The sequence below is a fragment of the Rattus norvegicus genome, chromosome 5 (assembly GCF_036323735.1).
Source record: "Rattus norvegicus strain BN/NHsdMcwi chromosome 5, GRCr8, whole genome shotgun sequence".
NCBI classification, from domain to species: Eukaryota; Metazoa; Chordata; class Mammalia; order Rodentia; family Muridae; genus Rattus; species Rattus norvegicus.
Genome location: NC_086023.1, coordinates 68,372,693 through 68,395,624, shown reverse-complemented (window position 1 = coordinate 68,395,624; position 22,932 = coordinate 68,372,693). Strand labels below are relative to the sequence as shown.

At 40.3% G+C, this 22,932-nt stretch overlaps 1 protein-coding gene across 1 annotated transcript in view; it reads right to left on the bottom strand.

Moving 5' to 3' along the window:
* The window catches only part of Plppr1 (phospholipid phosphatase related 1), a 287,822-nt gene that overhangs the window by 125,160 nt on the left and 139,730 nt on the right, over positions 1 to 22,932 (bottom strand). The window contains exon 2 of the mRNA NM_201271.3: positions 7,972 to 8,079. Within this exon, the coding sequence (NP_958428.2) occupies positions 7,972 to 8,034 (63 nt within the window). The 5' untranslated portion in view covers positions 8,035 to 8,079. The remainder of the gene's footprint in view (positions 1 to 7,971; positions 8,080 to 22,932) is intronic.

Below are 22,932 nucleotides of genomic sequence, written 5' to 3'. Positions count from 1 at the left end.
GATAAAATATGTCAAATTTTTGCAAGGGAGCGTGAGATACCACAAACAATACACATTGTTTTTGTTCAGACTCCTGAGACACCGATTTGAGGGTCTTTCCTTAGGGAAATGCTCTCTCTATAGATTCTCAAGCATGAAATGTGTTGTTGAAATAACAGTTAAAGAAAAGGCAAGAGAAAGAGCAGGATGCGGAAATGAGCAAGTGAACAAACGAACACAAAGACTAAGGATTTACAACCTGAAAGATTCCCGAGTCCTTTGCTACTATTTTAATTTTTCCTTTAACTGTTAGACTCTAATTCCTGGGTCTTGATCCCCCAAGATATTACTGACTATAAAACACAGAAACAAAGCTGTGAGTTATGCCTCTTGTTAATTTTTTCTCCTACTCCATCTACTTCTCTAGCTGCTGTCCAGTCCAGAATTTGCTACTTTTTGCTTATTCTACTGAAATTAGATCGGTGAACAGCTAAAGTCTATTGGTTAAAAATGGCACATGGGTTTTCTCTGATTGTGCTTAAACTTTTACATTCTAGACCCTCAAATCATTATCCACATGTTAGGATTTCACAGATCATATGAAGCCCAAGAAGAAGGAAGACCAAAGTGTGGATGCTTCATTCCTTCTTAGACGGGAGTACAAAATACTCACCAGAGGAAATACAGGGACAAAGAGTGGACCAAGGACTGAAGAAAAGGTCCTTCACAGACTGCCCCACTTGGGGATCCATCCCATGTGCAGCTACCAAACCCAGTCACTGTTGCTAGTGCCAAGAAGTGTATGCTGACAGGAGGCAGATATGGGTGTTTCCTGAGAGGCTCTGCCAGAGCCCTACTAATACAGATGGGGATGCTTACAGCTAACCATTGGACTGAACAAGGGGACTTCAATGAGGAAGTTAGAGAAAAGACTGAAGAAGCTGAAGGGGGTTAGACCCCATAAGAAGAATAGCAATATCAACCAACCAGATCAGACCCCACCCGAGTTACCAGGGACTAAACTACCAATCAATGAGTACACATGGAGGAACCCATGACTTCAGCCACATACGTAGCAGAGGATGGCATTGTCCAGCATCAATAGGAAGAAAAGCCCTTGTTTTTACGAAGGCTTGTTTCCCCAATGTAGGGTCATGCCAGGGTATTGAGGTTGGAGTGGGTGGCTGGAAGTGGGAGCATCCTCACAGAAGCAGGAGGAGGTGGACGGGGTGTGAGAGAGGGGAAATAGGGGATAACACTTGAAATGTAAATACATAAAATATCCAAGAAAAACAAAATTTAAGAAAAAAAGTTTTCAGTGTCGGAACGTCTGGTCAGAGACAAAACCCACTAGCATTGGGAGATGACAAAGGATTCTTTCTACATGTCCAGCGTCCCAGCCTTGGGGTCCAGAATGCCCTGCTTGTCCAGTTTATATTATGCATCTTAACCTATCTGTTTTCCTCCCAAATGCTCTGCCTTTCCCTTTGGTCTAGTCATTATTTTCTACATGTGCTCTTGTAATCTGTAAGTGGTGTCCCCTCTCAGTTTTGTACAATTTCAGAACTGCCCAGGGTAATGTTGCTCCTGACCTGTGACCACAGGGAGACCACCCGTGCTGCTCAGTGCATCGTCAGGCAGCTCAATGCCACCTCTCCCAAGTGAGTCAAAAACAAGTTCCTACTTCACCAGGAAATTTGAATTATGGGTATTGGTTCGTGTTTATTCTCCTCACCAACTGCCAGGAATAAACCAAACGTAACTAGTCTGTGATCATAGAAGTAACCAAGAAAATGCCTGGGAGAGTTCAACAATGGGCAGCAGGCGTCTCTCATCCCCACCCTGTATCATACATTCACTTCAGCAAGGCTACGAAAGCCTGATTTTACAAGGAGTTTTGTACCATCCAAGTTACAGAAGAAGCTTAGTTACATGCAAAACAGTCAGAAATGGCAATCACATAATGCCTCAGGGAAGCAGTAGACACTGAAAACTTTGTTGAATTAATAAATTGATGGAACAAAGGTAATCGAAAAAAAATCTAGTACAAAATACCTACAATTAACTTTCATTCTCTCCCTCTCTTTCTCCTCTCTTTTCTTCTCCCTCCCTCCCCTGTTTCTCTATATTTCTGTTGAATTCACAGGTAAAACAGAAAAGAAACTCTGGGTGGTAATGTATACGAGCTCCAGAGGGTGCAGGTGAGTGTAGAGAAAGGGTTACAGATCAATCTCAGTACTGGGGTTTTGGCCTTAGTGTCCACAATACAGGACAGGAGGTCTTGTGTTGGAAGAGCAAATCCTGTGAAAAGCCAGTCTCCACTCTTAAGAAGGAAGGCATTGCTAGTGTAGAAAGAACACAGGGACAGACTGCTCTGACTTTGAGGCCATGGAAGTTGGAGCTCCAATAATAAAACCAAAGTGCAAGAGTAATATTTATTCAAAAGTCCCTCCAAAGCACTACTCCCAAACCTGATACCCACAGGAGTCCTAAAAGAATCTACCCACTGCGAGCTATGGCAGTAGACACAACAAATAAGATGCCTAATCGCCTTATTCTTAGAGTATGTAAAATGTATGCGGTACAATCAAAGATGTGCAAGAAGGGCAGAAGCTATGAAATAACACTATAAAGTAGAAAGATTAAAACAAAAACACACAGAATTTTTAGAAATTAAATAGAAATGAGATGAATGAAGAGAAAAAGTATAGAAATAAGTAGAAAGATATAAAATACATCAGAAAGTTGTTCAGTGAAGAGAAAATGGAATATATTTTGAGTGTTCATTGTTGTGTGTCTTTTGCTGGTGGAGGATATAAACAGACATCTATTTACCCAGAGAGGGTATCAATGGCAGATGAAAGAAATGATTCTACTCTATTCTGACGTAGTAAGCCGGTGACTTTATTGGGGTTACTTTCAAGCATGGGCAGCTAAGTCAGTGAAAGCCCACTCAGGCACTGGGGAGGACTCATGAAACCTGTATTCTTGAAGCTTTCTGTAAGGTCTATATCAGCTAGCAGGACAGTCTCCCTCCCCAGAAATTGTTTTACTGCCTTTATAATCTTGAAGAGGAACCTTATGACTCTTGTTAAGTTTCAAGAACTTCCTAATCCTTGTAATTTTTGTTTCTTTCTTGAGTCTTAGTAGCCCTCTTCATCCCTCCACAGGGCCACATTTTTATCAGGATAAAATATGCCATTCATACTGAAAATACAAAATAAATTATAGTAGAAATTCACAGTTAAGAACCAAAGCACATCTAGGAAAGGGGGCAAATATTACAGTCAGCTGAAAAGAAAGAGTGGCTCACCTATTGAGAAGAGTAATGCTGGAGGAGTTTGCAGCAGCAATAATACTATCAGGGAGGGAAAGGAAGTAGAATAGTGTTGACTGTTCTACCCATGGAAATTTCATGCCAAATAGAGTCACCATTCCTCAGTTATCACAATATGAAGTCAACTTCAAACAAGTATTAAAAATTTTATGAGTTATGACTTCTGAAAAACCCGCTAAGGGATAAACTAAAAATTAAAACTATTTTGAGTTCCCATCTCACCCCAGTCAGAATAGTACCATTGATGGATCAAATGACAACAGATGCTCGCATGGATGTGGGGAAAGAGGAATTCCTATTCACTATGGGTGGGAGGATCACTGTGTAGGCAGTATGAAAGTCAGTGTGGCGTTTCCTCAAAAAGCTAGAACTACTGTATCCCAAGCTATACCTCTTGGTTATCTACCCATAGGTCTGTATAGCCTCCATGTTCATCTGAACACCTAGAAAATAGAAATAGTCTAGATTTCCATCAGTTGATGGATGGATAATTAAAATGTTGTACACATAAACAATGGAATTTTATCAAGATATAAAGAAAAATAAGAATATGTATTTTGCAGGAAAATGGATGGTTGAAGTAACCCAGGCATAGAAAGATAAACTAGAAAGACGAACACCATATGTTGTCTCTCAGATAAGAATTCTTGCTCTATTGTGTGTTTAGCTTGTAGTACATGTTGAAGCCAGGAAACCAAAGATGTTCACTGGGATGGAGAATGCCTTGATAGAGGCAGACAGTAGAGTAGGCATGATATGCAAGGAGAGAGAAGAACATTGCGAAGGAAATGTCTAAATTGGGAAAGCAGATATGAGTGGAGGGAGGGTTAACTGAATGAAGGGTGTATGAAATAGCTAAAGGAAACATACTTCCATGTAATTAAAAGGTATAGGTATAAAGAAATGTGTTAGATGCTCCAAGAGACAGAATCACCAACCAAAGAGCAAGCACAGGCTAGACCTAGCCTCCTTGCACATAAGTAGCAGATGGGCAGCATGGTCTTCATGTGGGTGGCCCAACAACTGGAGTAAAGGTTGTCCCTGAATCTGTTGCCTGCATTCCTGTAGATCCCATTCCCCTAACTGGGCCACCTTGTCCCTCTCTCAGTGGGAGAGGACGTGCCTAGTCCTGCAGTGACTTGATGTGCTCGGAATGGAGGAGGAATGTTGGGGATGACACCCAGAGGAGGCTCTCCTTTCTCAAAGGAGGGGGAATGAGGAGAGGATCTGCATGAGGGAATACTTGGAGGAGGGGGGCTGATATTGGGATGTAAAGTGAATAAAATAAATTTAAAAAATTCTACCAAAGTTTTCAAATAAAAAAAAGCATGTGTAAGAAGGTGAAATCATGGATCCCTGGTAATGCTACTACAGTGCGAGGAGTTGGGTCCCTCCTCAGCAATCGTTGATTGTGGAGGCCCATGAAACAACACTCTTGTCAACTGTCTTGGTTATTCGCCAGCAATAATGTGTAAGATAATTTTTGCTGGAGATACAACACATCCTGGATGTAAGGTTTATAGAAACGGATCTAGGTTCGAGCTGAAAGCTTCTTCCCTGCTGGTTAGCTTTCATAGCATCAGAAGGTGCTATACAGGCTGCCAGCGGAGAAAAGGCATTAATGGGCTCAGCCAGATGCAAACCCTATGAAAGATGATACCTAATCTGCCAGGCAAGACATCCTCGCTGATGCAACAGGAACAGACTGTTAGGAGAGGAGTCAGCTGGTCTCTGACTGGGGTTGAGGTTCACTCTGCAGGAAAATATTCACTATAAACCCAGTAAGAATCCCATGGCTGAATAGAGAGGACTTACTACTGTTGTTTAGCTAAATAGTCATGGCACCAAACTGTCTTCTAAATATTTACTTTTATACATACAGACAAATGCTACCCTCAGCATTTATCAGAGGCATTATTCTTTGCCTTGAAAGACAGTGTACCTATAGAGAAGACTTATTCTCTCTTCAGAATGAACCTTTTAATTGATTTCTCAGAACCATGTAGTTAGCCTGAAACCATTTATACACTAATAACAAAAAAACACTCATCAGGTTGTATTTATGTCTGTGCACATGTGTGCACATGTGTGCTTGTGTGACTGTTTGTGAGTGAGTGAGTGTGTGCGTGTGTGTGTGTGTGTGTGTGTGTGTGAGAGAGAGAGAGAGAGAGAGAGAGAGAGAGAAAGAGAGAGAGAGAGAGAGGCAGAGATACACAGAGAGAGAGAGTTTAACAATAACAATAATAATCATGGAAGAAAAGGCTATCAATTTGAGAATGGGGATATGGAAAGAGTTGGAGGGAGGGGCTAGAGGAGGAAAGGGAATTATATTTTTATTAACATTGTATAAAAAACATGTGAATCATATTCTATGTTGTTAGGCTTTGGTCACACCAGCAACATTTTACTTTCTCTGGGGGAAAAACATTTTAAGCAAACATGGAAAAAATTGTTAAGTTTTGTTCTTGGTTGTGGGTTTGGGGATTTGTTTTCTTGTGTTTAATATCTTTTCTAATTAAAGAAAACAATATCCACTGATGCAATTGACATTTTAACCTAGTGATCTTGGCTACATGTTCTGATACTCTTGTTGCAGTGCCTGGAAGAAATACAGGAAGATGATGAAGCATTTATCAATGCGATAGTGAGAACCATTAGAGTCACCTTGAGGTTCCCTTTCTGTTACTTTTCAACTAAATTTCATCCCTCACCCATCCTGCTTAGTCTAGAGAGACATTAATGATACATCTGAACTCCTGTACAGAATGACAACACAGCAAGAAAAAGAAGGACCCATTTCTCCCCTTCCAGCTTTCCAGATCATGTGGATGACAGCGTCAAGGTGAGCCACAGAAGGGTTAATTTATCTCTTTAGCTTCTTTCTGCTTTACCAGTCAAACTCTTCATCCTCACCTTAGAACTAAAAACCTTCAAAAAGTACAGTTTCCAGCAATAAAACATCCCCTGTTTTAAGACTTGGTTCCTGTTTGGTTTGGGGGGTAAATCTAAAAAGTGTGCTGGGAAAATACAGATGATGGCAGGTGACTTGTTCCCTGGCATCCTCGCAGAATGTTATAAATTTAATTTTTATTACAGAAAGGGGACACTTAAATAGGAAATGATATTCTCTTTCCATGTTTTACAAGAAAAAAAGGACCTTCTTATCCATTACAATTTCAACAACAAGAAGAAGTAGAGCCCATAATTCACACACTGCTGTGGTAGTATCCGACTGCTGATGTTCATTGCATCATGTAGCGAGTTAAAGGCAATATGTGCACGTCATAGAGATGAGTTATTTGTTTATGCTTCTTGAATTTTAGCTTAATTAATTCTATATGTGCTTTGACCGTCTCTCCTATTCCACCAGGTTCAGTAATATAAGAAGCTCTTTCACGAATGTCAAACAGAGTATACCACCAAGTAATACTGTCCTTCCCCTAAATGCCCACCAGATAAAAACATATGGATCAGAATAGCTTTAAACTAAAAAAAAGCACTATAATTCATAGGCTGTGCATAAAAGTTTCTAGGTAGGTGAGGTCATATTAGTCCATAATCCCAGCACTCACAAGTCTAAAGCCGGAGGACTGCCATGAGGTCAAGACAGTCTGGACTATAAAGGGTGATTTTGTGTCCAAACAAGAACAAGAACAAGAACAAGAACAACAATAACAACAACAACAACAACAACAACAACAACAACAACAACACTAAAGGGAAAAGTCCACACAGTTCCTGAAAGTCTGCATTTGTTATGCTATGTAGTAGCTTAGCCTGAGTGGCTCTTTTCACAGATAGTAAATAGTCAACACACAGTCCCCAGTCAACTCAAAAGATGTACAGCATAAAAGATGCTACAGCTGCCCTTGGAATGGTGCGATTATTTACACAGTCACCCAGACTAGGTGCTCAGGTACTTTCCAGCTCTTTATAGTTCATATTTAAGCCCTTTATTTATGAAAAAATCTCTTAGGTGACCTATCTCAAGAAGACCAAACAGTAATATAGTTGATAAACACACATTTTACTCTCAGATAACTTGGGGAGTAGTCTTTTGGACATAGGGTTCCCAATTTTCCCAAATGTCCTCATCTTTGTCTCCTCCACAGCAGATGCTCCACAGGGAAAAGGGCTATGGGGAAGGATGCTGGAGACTAGCGGAACAAATGCAGGAGAAACAGCGGAGCAACTCACAGAGAGGCATGGGAAGCAGTATCCCATCACATAAGCTTTCTAACGTTACAGAGAAAAAGGCATAGAGGTGGCCGATTCCAGTTTTTCCAACCACAGACTCCAGAGGCAAAAGAGCATGAACTAGTAACATTGGTTAAACTGCCTGCCTTATTGGATTTTTGGAAAAGGATATTGATTTTTAAAGGAGAATTTAATTAAAGTGCTTGCATTGACTTTCATAGCTAATATATTCATAGGATCATTGAAAAATAAGAAAACAGAGTAAAAATGTACTTTGTCCTAAAAAGACACCTTCTTATATATGATTTCATATTTAATAAGCATCCTTTTAAAATTATTGATTCTCTTTGTGATATCAACACTTGACCCAATCAAAAGATTAATTTCACAAAAGAATACATAGTCTCAGCATGGCATTTGCTATTACCACATGTTTATAGCTTTAAAGTTACACTTACCTCAACAAATATAAAACATGGGATGATGGAGTAACTGCGTTGGGTGTTGTTCTCTACAGCCATTTCTCAAACCATGTGGTGAGACTGCACTGACAGAAATAATCCAGGCTGAAATGGAAACAGATTGCAAGGCGTTAGGAACCGCATGTTGAGTAGTACCTTCAGCTGCGCACACTGAGGACAACCAAGGCATTGATCTACAACACGACTGGGCTAGAGTGAAGTCTACACCAGCTAAGAATAGTCTTAGAGGAAAACTGACCAGGTAAGGAATGTCTCATGCACACAAATAGAGCAAACAAGATCATTACTCTGGGCACTCCACTGTGACTTAACCCAGTAGACTGCTGTCATGCCACAAAACACAGTTCCTGGTATAAAATATGTCTTATTGCCATTCCTCCAGGAATTCTTCTACCTGTGCCTAATTCTGGTTTATGACCTTGTTTGGTCTGCTTGTTTGCCTCTGCCCTTTCCTCTCCCCTTGGGGCCAAGATCATCTACAGACACTAATCTTCCCCGTTCTTTCCTGAATTGTAATTATTTGCCCTTGCTTGTGACTACACAGCAAATAACCATTTTGGGTTAATACATCACTGGCTTATCTTTCTGTGTGCCCCCTGACCTGTGATTATGACCCCAGCATGAAACATTAAAGCAATAGTCCATTCTCCATACCTACAAGAACGGAGGAGCTAGACTACAGCAAATTACTCTGAAATATTTCACTAGGTCATCTCTATCCTGTGCCTAACTGAAAATATCCTTCTAGTAGAGGATAAATTAATTTGGTTTTTCTTAATAGAGGGATTGGGGCTGAGGTTTTAGACTTCTTGAGACTTTCTAGATAAAAAGAAACTTTCCAAGACATGTTTTATTCTCTGTCCCAAGCAGTGCTATTTGAAGGGCACAGATGCCTGTACTAGCTACAAGCTGCTTTTCACTTACTCTGTTTCTATGCCATTATGACTAATGGTTCTTGGACATTTTGATGTGAAATGTTACACAGGAACTACAAGGCAACTTGAATAGCCAACTGCACCTGCTAAGGCCTTTATCTAGCTAATTTCTCTTCATGAAGGTATTTCCTACCGTAATGTTGCAAAGTAAAGATTTAAATTAGATTCTCTTCAGTTTAAGATGCCACATTTCTCAAGTATTAATTATTCTCAGTTCAAGTATAATTTATAGTCTTTGTTATCTGTAATCATAACAATATAAAAATTTAAGTCTCAGACAATTTTAAAAATTAAAATGGACTCTATATGCTATTGAATAATATCCATAATAAACCTATTATTATACATTCAACATAGGAATTTAGGACCAACAAATACTGTCTTTATTAAGAAAGGGACGTGCATATACATTTTACACACTGGATTAAAAGTCAGGTCTTATTTTGTTCAATTTTACTTTCTTCAAATATTTTAAAATTCACTCATCATTCTTTATGATTCAGATGTGATCCCCTGACATCAACTAAGTCCAATGCCATAAATAGGAAATATTTAAAAACTGCTCATGTCCAAGTGATAAGAATTATAGGGAAAGCAAAAACATGAGGTACATAATATTTTAAGTGATTTTCACATAGGCTTAATACATTGAAACAAAATGGAAAAACAAGACATAATTCCCAATGTAATGAGGACCCTTTACATTTGAACCACGAATATATCAGTATTCTCACTTCCATACACCCTCGATTAATGTTTTTATGGTCTACCTTTTTAATTATAGTGATCCAGTATGTATAAAATAATATCTCACTGTGGCTTTAAATGACCATTTTTTTCTGTTAACAAAAGAACTGATCAGTTCTCTATGTGTGTACCAGGCATTGTTACGTCTCCTTTTGTAAAATGTCTATTTAAAACTTGCAACTTTTGTGATGGGCTTCATCACTGTATTATTTCCAGGGTGTAATTTATTTTTGCATATTCTAGATACTTGTCTTTATTAAATATAGGTTTCATCATTATTTTCTTCCAGATTCTTGCTTGCCTTTCAGCTTCCAGTGATATATTTTATATGCACATTTTCCTAATACAATAACAATTTTAATTAGGGACTTTAATTTCAAAGACCATTAAATACAAAAATTTATTACCCTATTATACTCATCCAGATTTTCAACTGCAACTTAAAAATGTAAAAAGATGTAAATCAATGTTGAAATAAAATAAGAGCTAGACATTTTAGAAAAAAACAAAACAAAACAACTACCAACATAGATGAATTATAGTAAATGGACAAGCTGAAGAAGAAATTTAGACCCGCGGATCCCGGCCCGCAGCAGCTCTCTGCTCCCAGACCCCGTGAGAGAGAGAGACCTCACCGACTGGTCAGGTGGGCACTCCTGAGGCTGCAGAGCGGAAGAGACCACCAACACTGCTCACCCCTGCCCACATCCCTGGCCCAAGAGGAAACTGTATAAGGCCTCTGGGCTCCCGTGGGGGAGGGCCCAGGAGCAGCAGGACCCCTGCCTGAGACACCGCCTGAACCTGAAGGAAACAGACCGGATAAACAGTTCTCTGCACCCAAATCCCGTGAGAGGGAGAGCTAAACATTCAGAGAGGCAGACAAGCCTGGGAAACCAGAAGAGACTGCACTCTGTGCACGTCCAGACGCCAGAGGAAAACACCAAACGCCATCTGGAACCCTGGTGCACGGAGGCTCCCGGAAAGAGCGGCGCAGATCTTCCCGGGTGCTGCCGCCGAGGAGAGGACTTAGGCAGTACCCCACGAGCAAACTTGAGCCTTGGAACCACAGGTAGGACCAACTTTTCCCCTGCAAGAAAGCTGCCTGGTGAACTCAAGACACAGGCCAACAGGAACAGCTGAAGACCTGTAGAGAGGAAAAACTACACGCCCGAAAGCAGAACACTCTGTCCCCATAACTGGCTGAAAGAAAACAGGAAAACAGGTCTACAGCACTCCTGACACACAGGCTTATAGGACAGTCTAGCCACTGTCAGAAATAGCAGAACAAAGTAACACTAGAGATAATCCGATGGCGAGAGGCAAGCGCAGGAACACAAGCAACAGAAACCAAGACTACATGGCACCATCGGAGCCCAATTCTCCCATCAAAACAAACATGGAATATCCAAACACACCAGAAAAGCAAGATCTAGTTTCAAAATCATTTTTAATCATGATGCTGGAGGACTTCAAGAAAGACGTGGAGAACTCCCTTAGAGAACAAGTAGAAGCCTACAGAGAGGAATCGCAAAAATGCCTGAAAGAATTCCAGGAAAACATAAATGAACAGGTAGAAGCCCATAGAGAGGAGACACAAAAATCCCTGAAAGAATTCCAGGAAAACATAAATAAACAAGTAGAAGCCCATAGAGAGGAGACACAAAAATCCCTGAAAGAATTCCAGGAAAACATAAATAAACAAGTAGAAGCCCATAGAGAGGAGACACAAAAATCCCTGAAAGAATTCCAGGAAAACACAATCAAACAGTTGAAGGAATTAAAAATGGAAATAGAAGCAATCAAGAAAGAACACATGGAAACAACCCTGGATATAGAAAACCAAAAGAAGAGACAAGGAGCTGTAGATACAAGCTTCACCAACAGAATACAAGAGATGGAAGAGAGAATCTCAGGAGCAGAAGATTCCATAGAAATCATTGACTCAACTGTCAAAGATAATGTAAAGCAGAAAAAGCTACTGGTCCAAAACATACAGGAAATCCAGGACTCAATGAGAAGATCAAACCTAAGGATAATAGGTATAGAAGAGAGTGAAGACTCCCAGCTCAAAGGACCAGTAAATATCTTCAACAAAATCATAGAAGAAAACTTCCCTAACCTAAAAAAAGAGATACCCATAGGCATACAAGAAGCCTACAGAACTCCAAATAGATTGGACCAGAAAAGAAACACCTCCCGTCACATAATTGTCAAAACACCAAACGCACAAAATAAAGAAAGAATATTAAAAGCAGTAAGGGAAAAAGGTCAAGTAACATATAAAGGGAGACCTATCAGAATCACACCAGACTTCTCGCCAGAAACTATGAAGGCCAGAAGATCCTGGACTGATGTCATACAGACCCTAAGAGAACACAAATGCCAGCCCAGGTTACTGTATCCAGCAAAACTCTCAATTAACATTGATGGAGAAACCAAGATATTCCATGACAAAACCAAATTTACACAATATCTTTCTACAAATCCAGCACTACAAAGGATAATAAATGGTAAAGCCCAACGTAAGGAGGCAAGCTATACCCTAGAAGAAGCAAGAAACTAATCGTCTTGGCAACAAAACAAAGAGAATGAAAGCACACAAACATAACCTCACATCCAAATATGAATATAACGGGAAGCAATAATCACTATGCCTTAATATCTCTCAATATCAATGGCCTCAACTCCCCAATAAAAAGACATAGATTAACAAACTGGATACGCAACGAGGACCCTGCATTCTGCTGCCTACAGGAAACACACCTCAGAGACAAAGACAGACACTACCTCAGAGTGAAAGGCTGGAAAACAACTTTCCAAGCAAATGGTCAGAAGAAGCAAGCTGGAGTAGCCATTCTAATATCAAATAAAATCAATTTTCAACTAAAAGTCATCAAAAAAGATAAGGAAGGACACTTCATATTCATCAAAGGAAAAATCCACCAAGATGAACTCTCAATCCTAAATATCTATGCCCCAAATACAAGGGCACCTACATACGTAAAAGAAACCTTACTAAAGCTCAAAACACACATTGCACCTCACACAATAATAGTGGGAGATTTCAACACCCCACTCTCATCAATGGACAGATCATGGAAACAGAAATTAAACAGTGATGTCGACAGACTAAGAGAAGTCATGAGCCAAATGGACTTAACGGATATTTATAGAACATTCTATCCTAAAGCAAGAGGATATACCTCCTTCTCAGCTCCTCATGGTACTTTCTCCAAAATTGACCATATAATTGGTCAAAAAACGGGCCTCAACAGGTACAGAAAGATAGAAATAATCCCATGCGTGCTATCGGACCACCACGGCCTAAAACTGGTCTTCAATAACAATAAGGGAAGAATGCCCACATATACGTGGAAATTGAACAATGCTCTACTCAATGATAACCTGGTCAAGGAAGAAATAAAGAAAGAAATTAAAAACTTTTTAGAATTTAATGAAAATGAAGGTACAACATACCCAAACTTATGGGACACAATGAAAGCTGTGCTAAGAGGAAAACTCATAGCACTGAGTGCCTGCAGAAAGAAACAGGAAAGAGCATATGTCAGCAGCTTGACAGCACACCTAAAAGCTCTAGAACAAAAAGAAGCAAATACACCCAGGAGGAGTAGAAGGCAGGAAATAATCAAACTCAGAGCTGAAATCAACCAAGTAGAAACAAAAAGGACCATAGAAAGAATCAACAGAACTAAAAGTTGGTTCTTTGAGAAAATCAACAAGATAGATAAACCCTTAGCCAGACTAACGAGAGGACACAGAGAGTGCGTCCAAATTAACAAAATCAGAAATGAAAAGGGAGACATAACTATAGATTCAGAGGAAATTCAAAAAATCATCAGATCTTACTATAAAAACCTATATTCAACAAAACTTGAAAATCTTCAGGAAATGGAAAATTTCCTAGACAGATACCAGGTATCGAAGTTAAATCAGGAACAGATAAACCAGTTAAACAACCCCATAACTCCTAAGGAAATAAAAACAGTCATTAAAGGTCTCCCAACCAAAAAGAGCCCAGGTCCAGACGGGTTTAGTGCAGAATTCTATCAAACCTTCATAGAAGACCTCATACCAATATTATCCAAACTATTCCACAAAATTGAAACAGATGGAGCCCTACCGAATTCCTTCTACGAAGCCACAATTACTCTTATACCTAAACCACACAAAGACACAACAAAGAAAGAGAACTTCAGAATAATTTCCCTTATGAATATCGACGCAAAAATACTCAACAAAATTCTGGCAAACCGAATTCAAGAGCACATCAAAACAATCATCCACCATGAACCAGTAGGCTTCATCCCAGGCATGCAGGGATGGTTTAATATACAGAAAACCATCAACGTGATCCATTATATAAACAAACTGAAAGAACAGAACCACATGATCATTTCATTAGATGCTGAGAAAGCATTTGACAAAATTCAACACCCCTTCATGATAAAAGTCCTGGAAAGAATAGGAATTCAAGGCCCATACCTAAACATAGTAAAAGCCATATACAGCAAACCAGTTGCTAACATTAAACTAAATGGAGAGAAACTTGAAGCAATCCCACTAAAATCAGGGACTAGACAAGGCTGCCCACTCTCTCCCTACTTATTCAATATAGTTCTTGAAGTTCTAGCCAGAGCAATCAGACAACAAAAGGAGATCAAGGGGATACAGATCGGAAAAGAAGAGGTCAAAATATCACTATTTGCAGATGACATGATAGTATATTTAAGTGATCCCAAAAGTTCCACCAGAGAACTACTAAAGCTGATAAACAACTTCAGCAAAGTGGCTGGGCATAAAATTAACTCAAATAAATCAGTTGCCTTCGTCTATACAAAAGAGAAACAAGCCGAGAAAGAAATTAGGGAAACGACACCCTTCATAATAGACCCAAATAATATAAAGTACCTCGGTGTGACTTTAACCAAGCAAGTAAAAGATCTGTACAATAAGAACTTCAAGACACTGAGGAAAGAAATTGAAGAAGACCTCAGAAGATGGAAAGATCTCCCATGCTCATGGATTGGCAGGATTAATATAGTAAAAATGGCCATTTTACCAAAAGCAATCTACAGATTCAATGCAATCCCCATCAAAATACCAATCCAATTCTTCAAAGAGTTAGACAGAACAATTTGCAAATTCATCTGGAATAACAAAAACCCAGGATAGCTAAAGCTATCCTCAACAATAAAAGGACTTCAGGGGGAATCACTATCCCTGAACTCAAGCAGTATTACAGAGCAATAGTGATAAAAACTGCATGGTATTGGTACAGAGACAGACAGATAGACCAATGCAATAGAATTGAAGACCCAGAAATGAACCCACACACCTATGGTCACTTGATTTTTGACAAAGGAGCCAAAACCATCCAATGGAAAAAAGATAGCATTTTCAGCAAATGGTGCTGGTTCAACTGGAGGGCAACATGTAGAAGAATGCAGATCGATCCATGCTTATCACCCTGTACAAAGCTTAAGTCCAAGTGGATCAAGGACCTCCACATCAAACCAGACACACTCAAACTAATAGAAAAAAAACTAGGGAAGCATCTGGAACACATGGGCACTGGAAAAAATTTCCTGAACAAAACACCAATGGCTCATGCTCTAAGGTCAAGAATCGACAAATGGGATCTCATAAAACTGCAAAGCTTCTGTAAGGCAAAGGACACGGTGGTTAGGACAAAACGGCAACCAACAGATTGGGAAAAGATCTTTACCAATCCTACAACAGATAGAGGCCTTATATCCAAAATATACAAAGAACTCAAGAAGTTAGACCGCAGGGAAACAAATAACCCTATTAAAAAATGGGGTTCAGAGCTAAACAAAGAATTCACAGCTGAGGAATGCCGAATGGCTGAGAAACACCTAAAGAAATGTTCAACATCTTTAGTCATAAGGGAAATGCAAATCAAAACAACCCTGAGATTTCACCTCACACCAGTGAGAATGGCTAAGATCAAAAACTCAGGTGACAGCAGATGCTGGCGAGGATGTGGAGAAAGAGGAACACTCCTCCATTGTTGGTGGGATTGCAGACTGGTAAAACCATTCTGGAAATCAGTCTGGAGGTTCCTCAGAAAATTGGACATTGAACTGCCTGAGGATCCAGCTATACCTCTCTTGGGCATATACCCAAAAGATGCCTCAACATATAAAAGAGACACGTGCTCCACTATGTTCATCGCAGCCTTATTTATAATAGCCAGAAACTGGAAAGAACCCAGATGCCCTTCAACAGAGGAATGGATACAGAAAATGTGGTACATCTACACAATGGAATATTACTCAGCTATCAAAAACAACGAGTTTATGAAAATCGTAGGCAAATGGTTGGAACTGGAAAATATCATCCTGAGTGAGCTAACCCAATCACAGAAAGACATACATGGTATGCACTCATTGATAAGTGGCTATTAGCCCAAATGCTTGAATTACCCTAGATCCCTAGAACAAACGAAACTCAAGACGGATGATCAAAATGTGAATGCTTCACTCCTTCTTTAAATGAGGAAAAAGAATACCCTTGGCAGGGAAGGGAGAGGCAAAGATTAAAACAGAGACTGAAGGAACACCCATTCAGAGCCTGCCCCACATGTGGCCCATTCATATACAGCCATCCAATTAGACAAGATGGATGAAGCAAAGAAATGCAGACCGACAGGAGCCGGATGTAGATTGCTCCTGAGAGACACAGCCAGAATACAGCAAATACAGAGGCGAATGCCAGCAGCAAACCACTGAACTGAGAATAGGACCCCCGTTGAAGGAATCAGAGAAAGAACTGGAAGAGCTTGAAGGGGCTCGAGACCCCATATGTACAACAATGCCAAGCAACCAGAGCTTCCAGGGACTAAGCCACTACCTAAAGACTATACATGGACTGACCCTGGACTCTGACCCCATAGGTAGCAATGAATATCCTAGTAAGAGCACCAGTGGAAGGGGAAGCCCTGGGTTCTGCTAAGACTGAACCCTCAGCGAACTAGACTATGGGGGGAGGGCGGCAATGGGGGGAGGGTTGGGAGGGGAACACCCATAAGGAAGGGGAGGGGGAAGGGGGATGTTTGCCCGGAAACCGGGAAAGGGAATAACACTTGAAATGTATATAAGAAATACTCAAGTTAATAAAAAAAAAAAAAGAAAGAAAGAAAAAAAAAGAAATTTATATCACCAATGAACAAATGAAAATATTCACAAATTTATTTATTAATTCAGGCTACGGAAATGAAAACGAACAAATGCTTCCCATCTCTGAGAGTAGAAAAGAGGTGCATGTTGGGTAGCTACATTTTGAGCCTTGTGGAGCAGCGTATTCTGCTCACCCAGCTGGTAGGAGTGGTTTTTGAAGGGCGAATCAATGGTATTAAAGTAGAATGTGCTCAATTCTTCCCCCCTGAACAAAACCCTCAGAAAAGTCTCCCCATCCCAAACCCTGTTGCATTTCTATTATACTAGCAACGAGAAATCAGAAAAACAAGTGAGAAAAGAATTCCATTGGCAATAAAATCTTTAGACTTAGGATTAAGCGCAACCAAGGAGGTGTACTATCTCCATGACAGAACACTCAGGAAAGAACTGAAGAAGACACCCACAAAGGAAAAGACATCCCATGTTAACAGATTCAAAGCACCAGTAGAGTTAAAAGGTTCAGACAAGGTGGGTTGTGATGGTGCATGCTTCTAATCCCAGCATTTGGGAGGCAGAGGTTAATGGGTCTCTTTGAGTTTGAGGTCTACAGAGCAAGTTCCAGGAGAGAATCTCAAAAAAAATTATCCATTTTCCAGACTACTAAAGATAGTCCAGAGTTAATCCAATTGCTAACAAAATTTCAAAGGCATTTTCTACTTTCTTTTTCAAAAGGGCTATCTTAAATAATACTTCTTTGTGGCATTCCTATACATTTTGCGGCTTTTTACTGAAGCCTGGGATATTGTACAGTTCAGGGTTGTATTAAGTCTAGTGTCGTATCACATCTCTTCTGATACTGTTCCAGTGAGTGGGGGAAGGATGGCAATACTGTCTTATGAATGGAAATGCAGCTTCTTTGGGGGTAGTGTAAAGCCCGAGTTTCCCAGTAGATTCCAGTAAAACCAGATGCTGCAATGTCCAGCAGCATCAACAGCCATTTGCAGTGAGGCATTCTCTGAGACCTTCTGCTCAGGAAGAGGAAAATATTTTAGTATGCAACATGTTCAGGTTTATACCAGATAAACTATAAAGCATAATTTTTATTTTCATAAAGAAAGGGGTTTAAAAATGCAAAATGTCTTTGGGCTCAGATAATAACAATGCAGCCCCAGTTTGAATAAATGTGGGGAAAGATTTGGTAAATGAGATGTTTTGATTGACTGAAAGAAGGTTAAGCATTCTCCTACCAAGTTGGGGGAGGGGAGCACTCCCACAAACCTTCTAGAGCTATGAACTCACTCAGTTATTTGTGAAAGTTTAAGAACAATACTAGACCCAATAAAGAAAACGCAAGAAGGAGACATGAATGCTGTCACCAAACTCCATTCATTTACTTCCTGTTCATTATGCACAAGCTCTCAAGACTAGAACACCTCAAGGCTACAAACTCAGGGTATTTCCATATCAAATGGAAACATAATAGGAAAGGAGGAGAATTAATATTGACAGGCAGTGCCCGTTCTTGTTAATTACCTCAGATGAAGCATTTCATCTCCAGGTAAGTATTACTGTATTATGAACCGTACTTCAGCGGAATCTCACTTCAATGTCCTCCGATGAGATTCCCCTGAAATTTTCATATCGTTTCCTCTTGTTCATGGGAAGGATACCAATTTGTTGTGAACTCAAGACAGAGTATCAGTACCCATGTTAGTGATACGAACAACGGACAAAGATTCCTGGGGATTTCAAGATGGGAATAAATAATCTTCATTTACAAGCTGTTTGAAGTGAAATCAGTGGACCAGTGTGGGAGGCTCCTGGGTGCAAATATGGCTTTGAAAGTGAGTGTCCATAACTCAGCAACCAAAGTGTCTAACTTTGGTATGAATTAAATCGTTCTTAGCGTCCAGCACCGCTAATTTTAGGGAAATACGAGCTTGTTCTCTCTGTAGATTGAATGTACGTTATGCAAATTTTGCCAAGAAGATCATGGTAGCTCTTTTCAAAAATGCCAACAGGAAGGCTACCAGTAGTGTTTCCTTTCTGAGTAAGCTCTTTACTTTGGACCCACATTGGTTTAAAAAAATGTCTCTCAGCCCTTTCACTGTCGACTCTGTCATCTACAGAGTTGCCGGAAGGGGAGTTTCCTGAGCATTTCTGGGTGCTCAGCCCTATGTATGAACTTTGCACACAAGATAAAGAAGAAAGCAGGGCACCCTCTCACCCAAGGTGTGATGACCAAAGCTATCTCATATACTGCCAACTCTCCCCCTTCAAGTGGGAACACTGTTTTCAGTGCACGGCAGCAGGATCTGTAGCCCACAGGACATCAGCAGCATTTTCTGATGTATTACAGTGTTCAGCCTGGTGTTTCTAGAAGCTTCTCAAACTTAGGTCTAAATTAAAATTGAAGTGCGACCCTGGCTACCATTAAACGTGGGAGGGAAACTAGCGCTTCTTTCTCTATGATATCAAATAGAGGGGGAGTGGCACTCCTGATGGAGAACTACTATTTAAGGATTGGAAACACAGGCACATGGCCTTGGAGCTGCTTTGCCTGACTGGGATAAAGTCTCCAGGTTGGGCCACAGGAATGAACTGGATTTGCCTAGCACCCAACGAAGGGGAAACTGGAATTTGACAAGGTGATTCACTTGCATCTAGGGAATTAAAGAGACTCCAGTGTTCAAATGCCATCCCAAGATGAGTGAGAGCTACTGAGTGTTAAGTTACAAGCACCCTGAGTTTACAAAGGAAGCAAGAGGGCTCGATCCTTTAGGCACTTCAGGTTAAGGTTCTTAAAGGGTCCATGAAAATACATTTAAAAAAATTTACAGTCAGCAAATATACCCCAAACCTATTTGAAAGTATGCAGTGAGATGTCTGAAATGTAAAGTTTCGGCAACTTCACTAAGTTTAGTGTTTGTTAAAAATTCAATTTATATGAAAATGAATCGTAGGTAAGATTTTCTTAATTCTAAAAATTCCCTTTCAAATACGCTATGAGTAAATACATATTAAACTGCTGACTACTATAAATTATTTCAAAAAACATTTTTTGTTCATTTTACTTTCCGCCCGAATATTTATTTTTTACATATAGATTCCACTTAATAGGCTTACGATCATAGGAAAGAGGCTCAGAGAGTGGCCACGGAAAACAATCTTATGAACCTTCAAATATCCCTGTAGGGATTTCGCATCATCAATATCGAAGAATCTGGAACATGATCTCTTTCTGGAAACAGTCGGAAGACAACAATGAAACCCAAAAGAGTACAGATAGTTCTTCCCTTGAGATTTTCTTCCCTCGCCACACCAGTTGCACTTTCATACTCCCCTAGGCTTTTTTTTAGAGGCATTATAAATTAAGCACATACATGTAAAGATTTAATGCTAAGATCCACACGAGTGAGAGTACATGCCATTTGTCTTTTCCCGTTTGGGTTAACCTCACTCAGTATATTTCCCTGATCTAATCATTTACCTGCAACTCTCCTAATCCACGTTACTTTACTGATGAGTAAGATTCCGTGGTATAAAGCTACCACGTTTTCATTATCCATCTACCAGCTGAACATTTAGGCTGCATGAAATTCTCAGTTAACAAAAATATAAAAATACAAGTGAGACTAAATGGGGCGAAGGCTTTGGAGACATGAATTAGACAGGAGACCGAGACAAGCAGCGATCCAGAGAAGATGGAGCAAACAGAGGTGAATCCCAGCTTACTACCTGGGAAGAGTCAAGAGATCCATGGTGGTTAGAGAACGCAGCCATGCGGCTGGTCTTCTTCCAGATCTGGGCGGGGCTAGCATGTGGGGAGACTGAAGTATCTTGACCTCTGCAGGCTAGGCTTCTGAAGGAGTGGTACGTACGGAACATGTGGCTTCTCCAGATTTCGGCACAATACTGACATGCATGTGCAGAAGAGGAAGCTCCTCAAGGCCCAGTGAAACCATTAGAAAGGCTGAACACAAATAACTCTTAGAGCTCACGCACAGCCAGGCATTCTCACCAGAGTTGAACGACCTCGCAGCTCTCCCAGTGTCTGCCAGAGAGCCCGGTTTTCAGGTGAATTAGCTCCAGTATGAAACATTTCTCATCCAGAAGCCACAAACGGTGGTGGGCAGTAATTCTGGCAGTACACATTTTGTTTTTTATTCCTTCATTTTTCTAACTCACAGTTCAAACTATTTCCAGGTACTCCTTTGATCTATCATACCATGGCTAATATTTTGGGCCACTGAGTTGCTTTTCCTTGTCAGGCCTCCTTGTCAAAATGAGAGTGTATTTTGACAAGTATGTGTTGTTAAGACCAGAACCCATGGCCCAGTTCTTAACAACAGCATCTTCTGGTGTATTCTACAACATTTAGCCTGGTGCTTCTAGAAGTTTCCAAAAGTTAGGTTAGTTTAAGAACAAAGTGAGAAGGTAGCTAGCATTAAATGGGGAGAAACCAGAGCTTATCTCCATCTGATGTCTAATTCTAATTGCAGAAGAGGAGGAGGAGGCTTAAGTTAAAAGGAGAAAATGAAAAAGTAAGAAAAATGACTTGGGAGAGGAACGATTCATTTTATCTTTCAGTTCCCGTGGTGAGACATAATCCCCAGATGCAGTTTGTCCTAAACACATGTTAAAGATGCATTAACTGCCTGGGTGGTATGAGCTGCCTCTCCCTATTCTGGGTCACCTCTATTCAACCCATGATCTCCAACCAAGATCACAGTTTGCATTTAATTTCCCAGTGATGGAACAATCCAGTTGTGTTTTTAGAGCAACAGAGCCATTAGGAGATAGGAACAAATGAAACAAAACTGTAGGTGGACGTAAAATAGATTTTATCAATTAGCCATGTGGGATGGAGGAGGGCACTACTTAGGCTTTTAAGAGAAACACTTTGTTGAGTTTTAGAGATGTTTTTCTTCTATTTTTTTAATTGGATATTTTCTTTATTTACATTTCAAATGTTATTCCCTTTCCCGGTTTCCCCTCTGGACCTCTCCACACAACCCCCATCCCATCCTCCTCCCCCTACTTCTATGAGGGTGCTCCTCCACTCATTCACCCAATTCCTCCTGCCTCCCCACCCTGGCATTCCCCTACACTGGGCATTGAGCCTTCACAGGACCAAGAGCCTCTCCTCCCATTGATACCTGACAAGGACATCCTCTGTTAGATATGCGGCTACAGACATGGGTCGCTCCATGTCTACTCCATGTCTTTGGGTGGTGGTTTAGTCCCTGGGAGCTCTGGGTTATCTGATTGGTTGATATTGTTGTTCTTCCTATGGTATTGCAAACCCCTTCAGCTCCTTCAGTCCTTTCTCTAACTCCTACAGTGGGGACCCTGTTCTCAGTCCAATGGTTGGCTGTGAGCATCTGCCTCTATATTTGTCATGCTCTGGCAGAGCCTCTCAGGAGACAGTTTTATCAGACTCCTGTCAGTATGCACTTCTTGGCATCCTCAATAGTAACTGTGTTTGGTGACTGTATGTGGGATGGATCCCTAGATGTGGCAATCTCTGGATGGCCTTTCCTTCAGTCTCTGCTCCAAACTTTGTCTCTGTATTTCCCCCTGTGAGTATTTTGTTCCCCTTTCTAAGAAAGACTGAAGAATCCACAGTTTGGTGTTCCTTCTTCTTGAGTTTCATGTGGTCTGTAAATAGTATCTTGGGTGTTCCAAACTTTTGGGCTAATATCCACTTACTAGTAAGTATATATCATGTGTGTTTTTCTGTGACTGGGTTACCTCACTCAGGATGATATTTTCTAGTTCCATCCATTTGCCTAAGAATTTCATGAAGTCATTGTTTTAATAGCTGAAAAATACACTGTTGTGTAAATGTACTACATTTTCTGTATCCATTTGTTGAGCTTGACAGTATGAGAGCCACACAATGGGATGTGGCAATGGCACTGTTTTCTTCAGTCTTTCCCTTCCTGTTTCTCAAAGCTAGACACATGGCCCACCATTTGAACTAGCTCAAGTCAAGGCAGAATGAAACAAAGGAGTGAAAAATCCATGCTTTAGAGAAAGCAAATTGGGTCATCTCTTTAGAAAGTAGCTACATTCAGAGTCCTGTGAGGTTT